General features: G+C 39.9%; 2 protein-coding genes across 2 annotated transcripts in view; one reads left to right on the top strand and one right to left on the bottom strand.

Moving 5' to 3' along the window:
• The window catches only part of LOC148860881 (DEA(D/H)-box RNA helicase family protein), a 55,460-nt gene extending 46,313 nt beyond the window's left edge, over window positions 1-9,147 (top strand). The window contains exons 4-8 of the mRNA XM_088983321.1: window positions 6,056-6,243; window positions 6,899-7,112; window positions 7,952-8,083; window positions 8,159-8,334; window positions 8,708-9,147. Coding sequence (XP_088839447.1) covers window positions 6,056-6,243; window positions 6,899-7,112; window positions 7,952-8,083; window positions 8,159-8,334; window positions 8,708-8,945 — 948 coding nt within the window. The 3' untranslated portion in view covers window positions 8,946-9,147. The remainder of the gene's footprint in view (window positions 1-6,055; window positions 6,244-6,898; window positions 7,113-7,951; window positions 8,084-8,158; window positions 8,335-8,707) is intronic.
• A 176-nt stretch (window positions 9,148-9,323) lies between these two features.
• On the bottom strand, window positions 9,324-11,961 carry LOC148860880 (knotted 1-binding protein). Its single transcript, XM_088984982.1, has 6 exons — window positions 11,855-11,961; window positions 11,215-11,292; window positions 10,783-10,858; window positions 10,551-10,676; window positions 9,923-9,996; window positions 9,324-9,811 (listed from the first exon to the last, which is right to left on the bottom strand). The coding sequence occupies exons 1-6, from the start codon at window positions 11,959-11,961 to the stop codon at window positions 9,676-9,678; spliced, it is 597 nt and encodes a 198-aa protein (XP_088841108.1). The 3' UTR covers window positions 9,324-9,675.
• Between the last annotated feature and the right edge of the window lie 2,985 nt (window positions 11,962-14,946).

Raw genomic sequence — 14,946 nt, 5'->3', positions numbered from 1 at the left:
GATGAACAAATGGGAATGGAACATAGATTAAAAGCCATATCTATGTAAGTAACATGAATCAAACTAAGGTTGTGGACTAATGATAAACGGTCAATTTGCAAAGCTTCTAGACGATAACAAGCTTAAGGGCCCAAACTATGCTGACTGGTACAGAAATCTTATGCTGGTCCTAACTTCCGAAAAGTTAGACAAGGTGGTGAAAAATCCTTCCCCAGAACGTCCGGGTGATAGGGCTTCTGAAGCCCGTAGGAGGGACTACCAAGAGTGGGAGGATAAGAACTCCCTAGCCCGCTGCTTTGTCATTGCCTCATTAGACAACTCAATACAGAGGCAGTTCGATCAGATCGAACTAGCCAAGGACATATTGGACAGTCTAAGAACAATGTATGAAAAGCAGAACCGTTCTACTCAACAGAAGGTCCTGAAATTGTTCATGACCGCGCAGATGACCAAAGGGCAGAAAGTTCATGACCATTGTCTTCGGATGATGGGATACATTAACAAACTTGAAGCTCTTGGATCCGGGCTAGATCTTGGCACGCAAGTGGATGCCATCCTCAATTCTTTGCCCTCTTCCTTCAATGCGTTCACAATGAACTACAATATGAATAAGCTGAATGTCAGCGTCCAGGAACTCAGCAATATGTTGCAGAGAGCCGAGGATCTACTCATGAAGGATGAGCCTGTGGTTATGCTTGCTGAAGCTAACAAATCGGGCAAAAAAAAAGAGAAAGGCAAAGAAGCCTCAGAAGAAGGGTGCCAAACCTATGAAGCAGAAGAAGAACAAGGCATCTGATGTCTGTCACTTCTGCAAGCAGACCGGCCACTGGAAGAGGAATTGTCCTGCCTACCTGGAATCTAAGAAAGGTAACATCGAAACTTGTGTCATAGAAATTAACATGTTAGTTACTTCTGTGTCCTGGTGTGTTGACTCCGGGGCTTCAACTCATGCGTGTAACTCACTGCAGGGGTTCAAAGTTAGCAGAAGGTTGAGTGAAGGTGAAGTGACACCATTCTTGGGAACAACTGCAAGTGTTGCATCGGCGGCAATAGGATCCGTAGAATTAGTTTTTAAAGAAGGAATACTTGTACTTAAAGATTGTCTTTATGTACAGAACTTGAGAAGAAATTTAATTTCTGTTTCAAAACTGTGTGCTGATGGATATATTGTTTATTTTAGTAATATGATTACTGTTAAACGGAATAATAAATTCATCGCATGCGGGGAACTAGAGAACGGTCTCTATGTTCTACATCATTCTCTGGAAACTAACTTAACCGAAACTACGTCGGTCGAAAATCCCAAGAAAAGGAATTGTGATATAGTAAGTTCCACGTGCCTCTGGCATTACCGACTTGGCCATTATCGGTATTGACCGAATCACAAGGCTGGTAAAGGATGGTCCTTTGGATTTTCTAACCGTAGAAAATCTTCCCACTTGTGAACCTTGCTTTCAAGGTAAGATGTCTAAGCGGCCATTTGACAGTAAGCCTGAAAGATCTGAAGGCACACTTGACCTGATACATATTGATGTATGCGGTCCCCTGAGTGTTAGGACACGGAATCAACATGTGTACTTCATCACCTTTACAGATGATTTTTCATGATATGGTTACGTGTACCTAATGAGACATAAGTTTGAATCATTTGAAAAGTTCAAAGAGTTCAGACAGGAAGTCGAGAAACAGTTAGGGAGAGAAATTAAGGCCCTTCGATCAGATCGAGGTGGCGAGTATCTCTCTGACGAATTCAGGGACTACTTAAGGGACAATGGGATAGTGTCACAACTAGCTCCTCCTGCTACACTTCAACTCAACGGTGTTTCAGAGAGGAGGAATAGGACCTTGTTGGACATGGTCCGGTCGCTTTTCGTACGCTCACAATTACCCACATCCTTTTGGGGATACGCATTAGAGACTGCTATCTACGTGTTGAATCGGGTTCCAACCAAATCAGTTCCGAAAACTCCATATGAACTTTGGACCGGAAGGAAGCCAAGTGTAAGACACTTGAAGATTTGGGGTTGTCCTGCACACGTTAAAAGAACAAGTGTGGACAAGTTGGAATCTAAAACCAGTCGTTGCCTGTTTATAGGCTACCCAAAGGATTCGGTGGGTTATCTATTCTATGACCCGAGTGAGTAGAAAGTGTTCTGCAGTCGAAACGCCCAATTCTTAAAATCCGATTACATCCTGGACACCCATCGTCAGGAAATAGTTCTTGATGAGGAGAGCTCAGGAACAGTGGGAGATGTCCCACAAATTCTAGGTAATGACCAACCTAGAAGAACCACCCGGGTATCCAGACCACCAGTCCGATATGGTTATGACCAGGATAGTTACCTGGTGGAAACCTTGACCAGATTTCCAGTATTGCCCTGGACCTTGGAGATATGGGCAAAACTGGAAAGTTACACCTGACCCCTAGACTCGATTATGACACTTCACTAGGTGTTGGATTAGGCTGCCTTTGATATGCCAATCAGTGAGATCCTTAGCGGGGATCAAAACCTGGGTATGTTGGGGCAGTTTGAGAATTCATCTGAGTGGGTGATCATAGTGACAGAATCAGCCACCTTGTCGGACAAAGGGTAATGATCGGGAATGCACTCTCTCTGATGGAAACCTAACTGCCGACAGTTGATTTCAATCGTTGGAATTTTGTTTTGCAAAATTAATATATTTATATATATATGTACGGTTTCAAATTGTTTGCAAATGGTTTTAATTCCCGGGATCCATGTGAGAGGAGAGTGCGTCACTGTTCCTTGCAGCCGAGGGAGAGGTCCTCTCTTGTCGGGCAGTGCTTGATCATTAAGGGCTGAGAGGTTAAGTGTAAGACCATTGAGGATAATACCTGATGGGCTAATCTTGCACCTGCCCACAGTCCCTGGGTTTTTATAAGATGGCTTGGCCCAGGGACCACTTAATGTAAGTGTTGGGCCCATAGGGTCCATATGATGGACTCAAGGGGTTCATTGAGTTTTTTCAGTGAATTCGGCTGGGCCTTGTATTAAAGGCTGGGCCGAACCCATGTGGCTGGTGTGTAGATCAATGCTTGGGTCCCACGCCATACAAAGAAGCCCAACTGGGCAGCAGATTGGAAAGTAATTAGACACTGAACACTTAATGGGCCAGAAGCCCATTTCGAGGTGGGCTGATATGATCACCCATCCTTGGGGTGAATCTGAGATTAATGTTAGTAAAAGGATTGGGCCTTTAGCCTTATCCACTCTTGGAGACCAAATTCAAATTAGATTTGAATTTGGTAACCTCCTGATAAGATCAGGAGTAAGCTAACTTTATCTGCAGATAGGATTAAGATTATCCCCTATCCAAATACTGATTTGGATTGGGATAACTCCTAATTAGGAGGTTTCTTAATCAAGAAGAAAGGAGGAGAAACCCTAACCAAGAAAGAGAGAAATACAACAGATTTCGAATCAAGAGAAATCGCAAGAAAGGTTCCTGCGAATTGAGATCAGATCTCATACTCCAAAAAAATAAAGAAGAAGCAGTTCAACTTTTTCACTTTTGGAGTTCTCCTCCTGCCGCCGCCATCTGTTTTTGCAAGATTAGATCTTTGCAGAAAAAGAATGTCAAGAAATCTGTTCTTGACATCAGTCTTGCAAGAAAGACTGAAAAAGATTCAGTGTTTAGTACTTCCAGAGGATTCTTGTGAAGGATCCAGTGTGTAGGACGCACTCTGCTGGTTCTGTTCCATCCACAGCTGTGTCATCATCAGCAGGAACTGATCTTGGAGCATTCTTTGGGCGTGAACACCAACTTTAGGAGATAGTGCTTCTCCGGATCAGGTATATTCCTCCCATTTGTCTTTTGGTATAGATCTGGTTTGATTATGGTTCAAGTAGGATCCTTGAATATTGTATTCTAAATTTAGGGAATATGATTCCCAGTTGGGAGAAGGTAGGAAATTTTTGAAATTCGCCCACCCATTCCGCAACCTTTATGGCGTCCATTAGATGGATCCTACCATTCTTTCAAGTGCTATTTCTGTCGCCCACATCTTTTTCACCCACATTTTCCGTTTACACGAGTTACCGGAATCGATTGTTTGCGACAGGGACTCGTTTTTACTAGTACCTTCTGGAGGGAATTGTTTCGGTTACATGGTACCACTTTAGCTCTTATCTAATTCAGTGTCTATCTTATCTGTTTTCAAAGTATAGATCAGTAAGGAGTCTATGGATTAGTAGGGAGTCTCATCTGTTATGTGTTCTTATCTAAATTCAGTAGTATAGATCAGTAGGAGTCCTCCAAAAAGCAGGATTCTTATCTTCTTGTAATCTTCTATTTAAAGGAGCTAATCATATTCAATAAAGCATCGAATTTCTCAGTCAAGACAGAGTAGAGGAGAGTGGGTGATCTCTTGGACAATCACCATTAAGGCGCCAAGATAGGTACCTCAAGAAAAGGAAGGAACAAGGGGGAATAGGAGGTTCTCCCCATTGACCGACCTGTGACGAGATCCTATTCGTGGGCCCTTAACATTATATCCAATAACCCAAATGCCATGTTCTACTTGTACTTTGAGAAGTATGTTTTTGAAAAAAATATTTTGCAAAATGCATTTCACAGTAAAAGTACAAAAGTTGAAGCAGAATGTGTGCTTTGCACTTTCATACTTTTGAAAGTGCAAAGCATGAAGCCTATCCAAACATAACCTTAATTTTACAGCAGCACAAGTTTTCCACAAAAGGCCTACATTTTTTATTGTGAGAATAATTGTCAAAATTGCAGAAACTAGGTTTTTAATGGACTTTCGGGATGAAATTTGTAGGATGAAAGGTTGTTAAGACCCATTGGAGGTGTTGAAATATAAGACCATGGTTTAAAATGTCCATAAAATTCCTAATATTTCCACAACAAATTTCCATTCCCATGGGTAGTGACAGAAAATTTTATTAGAATTGAATATTCCCCAGAAAACACTACCAGCACTATGTGGAATGCAAGAGATAGTATTATAACATAAGTTGGTGATAATATTGTAGATATGTGAAGTAGCAATGTTATTCCTGCCTAATGTACATGATTACCACTTTGAGCCAGCTTGATATTCATGTAACATGAACTTAAATATTAGTTTTGTTTGTGTAATAGATTATTTAGTTGATCTAACAGAATCATTTGCACTTTCTATGAGTTTAAATTCTGCTTTAACACATTCTGTAATGTAGTTTTTAATCTTAAGGTTTACAAGACAACTTCACGATGTATTATTTTGTCTTTAACCTTAGTTTTTTAGCCTTGTTTAATGATTTGGAACAAGGTTATAATTTAAAAAAGGCCAGCTTATGCTTCTTTTGTTATTGATTCATCTCATAAAATATCATCTCATAAAATATCATTCTATATTTTTGCATATTTTACAATGTTTCCACCATGTCTGTAATTTTTAAAATATTTCCGTATGATGTTCGCAACATTTTTGACATGTTTCCTATTTTCCTATATGTGGATAACCGACATTTCCACAAACATTGACATTTTAATCCTTGTATAAGACCAACTGAAAGAGAGTTTGACACAAGTGGTAAAAATAGACTAATATCATAAGCTTACTCTATAATTCCTCCTTCCACACCAACCAAGGGCTGGCTCATTGGTGTGTTAGCTGGTTTGTTCCAGCGTTGACGCGGAATCGAATCCCGTAACCAGCATTTTGGGGAAGAAGGGGGTCAAGGGGATGTTATTAATGGTGCATGGCACCGAATGCCAAAAAAAATGCTACTCTGAATAAAATAAGCTATAATAAAAATTATAATGAACATCATAAGCTTACTTTATCATTAGTTGAATACCCTTAAACAAAATAGGCTATAAACAACTTATAATGAACAGTCAGCCAACCCTTTAGTCCCCTAAAACAAGAACACTTTCTTTTTACAAAATTCCAACTGCATGCATAAATAACAACTTCAATCATTTTCATGCATATGGATATTTTCATCTCATTGGTGTACTTCTGAGTTCTGCATCATGGCTAATGGTTTTATGCAGTCAGTTTCTAACATAGTTGTAACTTTTTCAGGTGTTGAGAAATTGTCGATCAATGTCAAAATGTGGAGTACCCTTTCGGTCCATGGTTGCAACTGGTGGTTTTCGACAGAAAACCCAGTTGGAAAATCTAGAGCAAGATTTAGATGTTCTTATAGCAACACCTGGCCGTTTTATTTTCCTCCTTCAAGAAGGGTTCTTGCATTTGACAAACCTTAAGTGGTCAGGCATCTTACATTGCTTTTTTTTTTTTTTGATTAGTAACAAAAACTTTATTAATGATGTGAAGTTTTGTGAAACTTTAGTTACAATAGGGGGGAAGTAAAATGTCTTAACTCCCCACCAAAAGGATACAATGGAAGAAAGTTAAAAATTAGCCCAAAACAGAGACTCCCATTTCACCCCTTGGCCAGCCCATCTGCAAATGAGTTAGCAGTCCACTTCACCCAGCTGTATTGCATCTCAATGTCCCTACACAGCCACTTGAATTTTTTCTTTTCATTGTTATAGCTCCACAAACCACTGTCTTCTTCCTTTAGCCAACTAATCACCACCTTCGAGTCACCTTCCAGGACCAAATGTCTTGTATTCAGTTCTCCTGATCTTTAAATTCCTTCCAGAACTGCAAGGATCGCAGCCCTAAGAGAGTCTCCTTCTCCAATTGGGCCTGAGAACATAGCAGTAATAATCCCTTCCTCATTCCTGAATACTCCCACAATCTTAGAAGACCCTGGATTCCTTAAGCTACTACCATCAAAATTCAGTTTTATAATGTTCCCAGGCATCTTACATTGCTTGACACCATGATCTTGTTTTTCTAGATTTAGGCACAGCCATATAAATTTTTTACTGACATCTCTCCTTTCTGTACTGTTAGTGCTATTCTAGATGAAGTAGATATACTCTTCAGTGATGAAGAATTTGAACAAGCACAGCAAAGCTTAATCAACTCTGCACCTTTGACAACACAATATCTTTTTGTGACTGCAACTTTACCAGTGGACATATATAACAAGCTAGTGGAAGTTTTTCCTGATTGTGAAGTGATTATGGGACCTGGCATGCACCGTACAAGCTCTGGCCTTGAAGAGGTTTGTTGGTTGAAATGTATCACTTCTCATGGTTTCTTACTGGTGTAGAAAACTGCTTCTTTAACAATGGAGCTTATTTTAGTATGTGGCCTCTCCTTGCTTAGCCTCATGTATAACTTATGTTATCAACCAAGGCATCATGTCTCTAATGTAATTTGGGTAAAGAATAGGTTAGAGTCCTAGTTATCTAATCATTTTTTGCAGAAATATGGCAACTATCACTAATGAACAATAGTGTCTCTTCAAAGAGTGCTAATAAAGGCATTGTCCAATTGATCATGAATTTTCTATTTAGTTTATGTAAGTGCTTTGTTGATCACTTTTATGCTGATAGTGCACGACAAGCTAAGCACGCTTGTCTTGGACAATCAGTTCTAAGCCCACATAAAACAGGAGGTTTATGTCAGATTGACACTTTGAATCTGCTATAAAAACCTTTTAGCCAAACTACCATGAAGAGGGTGGGCCTTGGTGCAATGGTTGGGTTGCTCCACTGTGACCTGTGTACCAGGATTCAAATCTTAGAAACAGCTTCTCTGGGTTTATCCAGAGGTAAGGCTGCATATATCAGTTCCTCCAAGAACCTGCATTGGCAGGAGCCTTGTGCACTGCAATGCCCTACCAAGATATGAACTTGTGTCATTTCAGACCTCTATTAATTATTAAATATATACCAATATCATGCGGTGTTTATTGCAATATAGACCTATACCAGATTTTTTTTTCTTTTCATCTTGCAAGGCTAATCAACAATCATCTTGTAGTTGTAGGATTTACAGAACTTGGCAGCGTTATAGCCTTCTATATCTAATTTTGATTGAGCCTTGCTACACGTACAGGTTCTTGTAGATTGCAGCGGAGATGATGGAACAGAAAAAACACCAGAGACAGCATTCCTCAACAAGAAATCTGCTCTACTGCAGCTTGCAGAGGAAAGTCCAGTTCCTAAAACCATTGTCTTCTGTAACAAGGTTGGTTTTTCTATTATGTATCACAATCTCTCCTTGCCAAGGTTTTCTTTTTCAATTTTTGACCTTTGTTTGTAGATTGAGACGTGCAGAAAAATTGAGAATGTATTAAGACGGTTCGATAGGAAAGGAGTTCGCATCAGAGTATTGCCATTCCATGCAGCCTTGGCACAAGAAGCACGCCTTGCAAATATTAAAGAGTTTTCCAATCCTTTTTCAGAAGTAGATTCTCTGTTCCTGATTTGCACTGATAGGTAATACAGTGGAGTTCCCAACTTCCCACTATTATTATTTTTGGAACCTATTGGGAGGGCTTTCGAGACACAGCTTCTGGAGTTCCGAGCTGGACGTCACATGGGAACACCAGAAGCTGTGTTCGGTAAATATTTGGAAAGCTAACATGGGCTTTCCGAACACCTGAATCACTGCTTAAATATGAAGCTATCCTGAGTAGCTTCTCTGGAACATCGGTGCTCAACCACCACAGCTCAATTTACACGATGCACCTCAAATGCAGAAGCCCTCCCAAACGGGCTCCTAGCTTGCCGAAAAAAATCAGGGTGGTTATTTTTTTCATTTTGCATTAGTTATCCATGGGAAGTTGAAGATCTTGTAACTTATATGCAGAGCATCAAGGGGGATTGACTTTTCTGGTGTGGATCATGTTGTGCTCTTTGACTTCCCTCGTGATCCAAGTGAGTATGTACGTCGTGTCGGAAGAACTGCTAGGGGTGCTGGGGGGAAGGGAAAGGCATTTGTTTTTGTGGTTGGGAAACAGGTATCCCTTGCACGAAGGATAATAGAAAGAAATAGAAAGGGTCATCCATTACATGATGTTCCATCAGCATATGAATTGATGAGCTAGAAGTTGCATACCCAAATGCCTTGTTCTTCCTACTTGGTTTTAAAAGAAAAAACAGAAGTTGAATCTGCCATACACCAGGAGTGGGGGTGTCTAAATCCGCCCATCAGCACTGATACCAATTTTTGGGATTATCAAAGATCTGTATCAACTTTTGACAATTGAAATCCTTTGCTGTAAAGATGAAATGTTAGTCACATTTCCATATCATGTTTCATTTCAGTTTCAGCTAATAATCCAACGTAGTGGAAAGGGGCATTCTGTTGACGTGAAGGGTACGCATAAAAGCAGAGGTTTATTCGTACCTAACAGTTCGTACAAGAATCAAACTTATACATCTTTCAGACCATCATGGATTTTGTAGGAAATCATAATGTAATGTTGCTATGAAAAAGTGAAACAGGGTGTAAATTTATTCTGAATCAGGATTTAGACTCCATTTGCATCAAACGCAGCCTATATTCTATATTACTGACAATATTAACCTGCACTGCTGCACCCACATTCCAAAGAAAAAACGAAAGCTTGTCAAGATCAAATTTAGAAATTATGCTGAATCACTCCGTGATTAAACCCATGTTTTAGATGGTGACTAACGAATTAAATTTGGCTGATCCAAATGTTCAGTACACCCGGATACTGATCTAACATGTACGAGATGGGCACCAAGGTAAACTTGAATATTTGGTTCACCGCTACAAAGACGAATTTTCCTTGGGATCTTATTTTACCTTCATTGGTCAGCATGGAAATTCTGAAGCAGAAAGCGAGCATTATTCAGAAGAGTGATGACCTCCTCGTTTGAGGCATCCACCAACCTCAGATCCTTAATCTCCTCTTGCCATTTCTCAATTTGTTCTCTGTGAATTCTATAAATATATTTCCCGAAAAAAAAGGATGAGAAGCAAAGGCGGCAACCAAATGTTATTACTCGCTTCACTCCTGAAACAGTTGAAATTGTAAGTGACCCTTAAACTTACGCGATCATCCGCTCTTCAAATTCATTACTGAGTTCCTTAAACATCGTCTTTCCCGCTTCCAGCAACTCTGAAACCTACACAAATTATTAATTATTAATTAAGTAAAAATAAATTGACCGTTCTTTGGCAAAAAATCATTTACTTGCTCAGCAACTCACTGACCTGGTCAATCAGATCATCAACCCGTTCAATATGGACAACGGTTTTTTATCATTTTTTTTATTTTAATATTTTATTTTTTTAAATTAAAATGGGCCACCCATTGTTAAACCGCTGACCCGGAAACCGGTGGCCAAAGCTATTCCGGTTCCGGCTCGGTCTTTAAAACATTGTTGACTGTTGAGTAGCGTGATGCTTTTTAATTTGCTCATGGAATTCGGATTAGCTTAGCACCCTAATCCCTCTGACCCGATGCGGCCTCCATTTGGTGGTTATCGATACTGAGAGGCGGACAATACGATCCCAAAGCTTAACCAAAGCCGATCGGGCTCGTACATCATGGACAGGCCACAGGGATGTATTGGAGCGACAGCAATACATCGAAGGCCGTGATTCATTCACAGCTTTAGCCCAAGGCTACGCCAACGGCCGTAGCAGAATTTTCTTACGCGTACCTATCCGGCTATACCTGTTCAGTGAAGCGTTCAATCCTTTCGAGAAGACGAGCAATATTGAGCTCCATTTCTTCAGATCCCGTCAAATTCGTGGTTGTCTCTTCTTCTATTGCAGCTGCATCTCCGTCTTTTTCCTCCACCTAAAACAATGAAAATAACGACTGACGAAACTTCCTGAAAAATTATGATACGACGACGACGATGAATGAAAACCTAGGAGAGGGAGAGAGAGAGAGAGAGAGAGACCGGTTTCATGCGCTTCCTCGCAGCTTCGATCTCTTCGCTTTTCTCCATAAGACTGCTATTCCTGATTCTTAAGGTTCTGAAAAAAAAATGAAACAAAATAAACAAAACTAACGTTAATTTGTTATGAAGAAAGAAATTTTGACGAAATGATGAACCAACTTCTAGGCAAAACTTTCGAAATGGATCTCTCTACAGAAAAGAAGGGATGTCGATGCAAAGAAACAAGTCTAAACGATCATCTTAGAGCGAACAAACATCACAACAGATCGTAGAAACGGAACAAGGCTCCAACGTTTTACTTACAACTAGGATCACTCCAATCTGAAACACGAAAAACCAAAAGAAAGAGAAAAGAAATTAAAAGATTAGGGAAGCTTAGTGGGAGGGAGAGAGAGAGAGACAATAAGGTCGTCGATGCCGATGCGTACTCACCTGAAACGAAATCGCTTTGAAATATAGAATCGTGGGCACTGGACAGATAGAACGGGAAGAAGAGAGAACTGTAGAGAGCTGAAATGGAGGATTCCAACCGTGAGATCGATGGGTCATAAATAGCAATTCAAAATGCGCGCAAATACTGATAGTAATATTACTGAAATACCCTCGTCTGTCTTTGGAAGACAAATTTATACGCTATGTTTGGTTCGAAGGATAAGGTAGGGAAAAGAAAGAAAAGATAGGGAAATCTATACTTGTATCCTTGAGATGAGGATTAGATGTGACCCACGTGTCTTTTGCTAATAATTTTTTGGGTAAAATACAAAATCCTCCCGTGAATTTTTAAATAAATTAACAAAAATCTCCCTTCTGTCAATCACCAAGACTAAGAATGCTAAACCAAAGAATCAAAATTTTCAAATGCCTATTTTACCCTTTTGCATATTATTTTGCATCTATTTTTTATTAAAATACCCCTGTTGACCTCTTTACCCTCTTTTCTTATTTCCTTTCCTACTTTATCCAGTCTGAAGAGAAAAAACACGAGGAACGCAACAACACAGCACAAGCCTCTTTATCCTCCTTTCCATTTTTGTTTTTTCTTTACAGAACCCAGGAGGAATGCAACACGCACCTTTTTATCCTCTTATCCATTTCTATATTTTCTTTGCCAATTTCTTCTTCCTCTTTTAACCTCCCATCTGTGAAACTCCATCGACACTCAGGAACACAAACCGTCATGCTGATAATCACATTTCTAATGTGCTTGTGGACCTTGGAATGCTTCTTTCTTGAACTCCTTTCCACTTTATCTGCTATGTGTGTAGAGTTTTTTGTTGATTCTATATGAGTATGAGGCTCCTTTTTTATCCTTAATTCACCTAGTTGTTCAATTCTTGTGAGACTGTAAGAACTTGATATATTTTTGTTTATTGTATTAATTCATTTCAACCTGTAGCGTGTCATTACTTGAGAAGAGGCAATTCCAACTTTTCAACGCTTGGCCTTGAACCATTACTTTTTTTGTTCTCCCTTTGACGGGGGGTTTGTAGTATTGGTGGCTTTAACAAGTAACTTCTAAAATTCTGGCCTTCTAGGTGGTGAACAAAACCATCAATTAACAATAAAAAAATAAAGAACAAAACGTTATGACCATAACTCCTAATAGAAGTTGCTGCTCTAAACATCAGTTTTAACAATATATGCATGACGTGGATCAAAGCATAAAGAGAATAGTCTTCCTTAGTCGATCGGAAGTGTGATTATCAGCATTAATTAAAAAAAAAAAGTGTGATTACAAGCATTCCACTTTGCCATAGCTTCTTCTATCAATGTTTGCATCCATTTCCAATTGTCTAAATCAAATTTAAAGGACATTACTTTGGAATGATACAAGTGGAATTAAGTTCATTTTCATTAAATGGAAATGTGTTAGCAGGCCAAAGACACTTTGGGGGGAAGGGGATTTAGAAACTTCTGAGTTCAGCCCCTCTTGAAAGTACTGACCTCTCTAAATAGGATGTGTATAAAAGAGCATACTAACTAAATAAAGCAAGTGGTGATGACTCATGCCCAATGCCTGTTATGTTGATTGTATCATTTGATTAATTGACTCTTATAGTTTCTCTTACTGTGTTTTCATTTTTTTTTACAAGCAATGCAAATTCGAGTTGTTTAAAGGACCAAGCTCTCATTCTTTCTCATTCTTGCCCAAGATGAAATTCTAAAATGGAAAAAAATGGGTAAAAATAGGCAGAATGAGAAAATATTGCTATGAACCAAACACTTTTTTCCTAAAAATGAATTCTTTTCAGACTCACAAGTGTCCTATGTTGCTCATTTTCATTCTTCAAAAAAAAAAAAGAAGTGCTGGTATTCAAAAACCGCCAGCCTAGGTTTCTTATAGTCAATGTGTTAGACAGTTTTGTATGCCCTTAGCTCCAATCAGTTTGATGTACTTATGGCATTTATTGTAAATGAATAAAGTGCATATGTGATTCATGTCATGTGGTGTGTTTCTGTGTAATACCCTTAAAACCGGACACTTAAGAGACTTGTGTTGGCTTAGAAAGTTCACAGCCAGTGGGTCGGTCTTGGGAGATCTATCCTGATAAGGCTGACACTGATGTGCTGCCAAGTCGGTTGGGGTGGGTTGTCTCTACCACTAGGGTGAGACCCGAGGTACATGCAATGTGGGATCAGCTTGAGACCTTGAACCAGACCAGAATTCCAGTATTGTCCTGCACCTTGGCGATTGGTGGGCAAAACTAGAATGTTACACCTGACCCCTAGACTCGCTTATGGTACCACACTAGGTGGCGGATTAGGCCATCTTTGATATGCCAATCAGTGAGACCCTTAGAGGGGGTCAAAACCTGGGTATGTTGAGATGTTTCATGAACCTATCTGAGTGGGTAATCATAGAGACAGGATCAACCCTTTTGTCAGACAAAGGTAATGATCGGGGAAATGCACTCTCTCTGATGAAAACCAAAACTGCCGACAGTTGATTTCAATCGTTGAAATTTTGTTTTGCAAAATATATTTATACGATACATACATACATATATATATAGGTTTTCAAAACTGTTTGCAAAAGGTTTTAATCCCTAGGGTCAATGTAAGAGGAGAGTGCAACACTATACCTTATAGTCGGGGGAGAGGTCCTCCCTTGTTGGGCAGTATTTGATCATTATGGACTGAGAGGTTATGTGTAAGGCCATTGAGGGTTAAACCTACTGGGATAATCTTGCATCTGCCCACAATCCTTGGGTGTTACAAGGAGGCTTGGCCCAAGGACCACTTAGTGTAAGTGTTGGGCCCATAGAATCCATATGATGTGCTCAAGGGGTTCACTGGGCTTTCCAGTGAATTCAGCTAGGTCTTCTGACAGAGACTGGGCCGAACCCTTGTGGCTGATGTGTAGATCAACGTTTGGGTCCCACGCCATACAGAGAAAGCCCAACTAGGCAACAATTTGGAAGGCTTCAGTGAGCACATACATTTAATGGACCAAAAGCCCAATACGAGTTGGACTAATTAAATTAGCTTGAATGGGGCGGATCTGAGATGTGAACCAGCCTTAAAGGATAAGGGAAAGTCCCTATCCACTCAGTAAGAGTCCAGATTTGAATATGATTCATAACTAGAAACTCCTAATCAGATTAGAAGGGCTGATCATGATCTGCAGATTAGATAAGGACTCTACCTTATCACTTAAGGGGATCAACATCTCATAATGGGATTAGGAGCTGATTGATCCCTTTAGGATTATAAAAGGAGGAGGGGGCAGCAGCCTCAAAACACATTCATCCAAGATATAGATACAACTCAAAAGAGAGATGTCAGCATAAGTGAGACTGTGCCAATTTCTCTCTGCCGCTTCCTTCCTACCGCCGCCGCCATTAGCAGTTCGTCTCCACTCACGTGGGAGTCATCAAGAAGCGTTCTTGATTTCAGTTCTTTGTGAAAGAATTGAAAAGAAACTGTGTCACCTTCCATCCAGTTTGTTCTTGCGAAGGATCTAGTTCTTGTGAAGAACGTTGCTGATTCTGCTTCATCCTACACTGCGCCATCTTCAGTGGGAGCAGTCTTTGGTGACTTTTCTGGGCGTGAACACCTTCGTTGGGGGATACTAATTCATCGTATCAGGTATTTCCCTCTCATACTGTTTTGATTCAGATCTGATTCGGTTCTTGATTCAAGATTGGTCATTGAAAATTAGTT

Source organism: Nelumbo lutea, chromosome 4 (genome assembly GCF_056320005.1).
Source record: "Nelumbo lutea isolate HS-2025 chromosome 4, American lotus-T2T, whole genome shotgun sequence".
Classification (NCBI taxonomy): Eukaryota; Viridiplantae; Streptophyta; class Magnoliopsida; order Proteales; family Nelumbonaceae; genus Nelumbo; species Nelumbo lutea.
Note: the sequence above shows the minus strand (reverse complement) of the source record. Positions and strands in the feature narration are given on the sequence as shown.

Coding starts and splice junctions, on each gene's coding strand:
- LOC148860880 (XM_088984982.1), bottom strand. CDS start 11,961: ATGACGGTTTGTGTTCCTGAGTGTCGATGGAGTTTCACAGATGGGAGG. Junction 10,859..11,214: donor TCAAAGCGATTTCGTTTCAG/GTGAGTACGCAT, acceptor TTTTTTTTTCAG/AACCTTAAGAATCAGGAATA. Junction 10,677..10,782: donor CGAGGAAGCGCATGAAACCG/GTCTCTCTCTCT, acceptor TCATTGTTTTAG/GTGGAGGAAAAAGACGGAGA.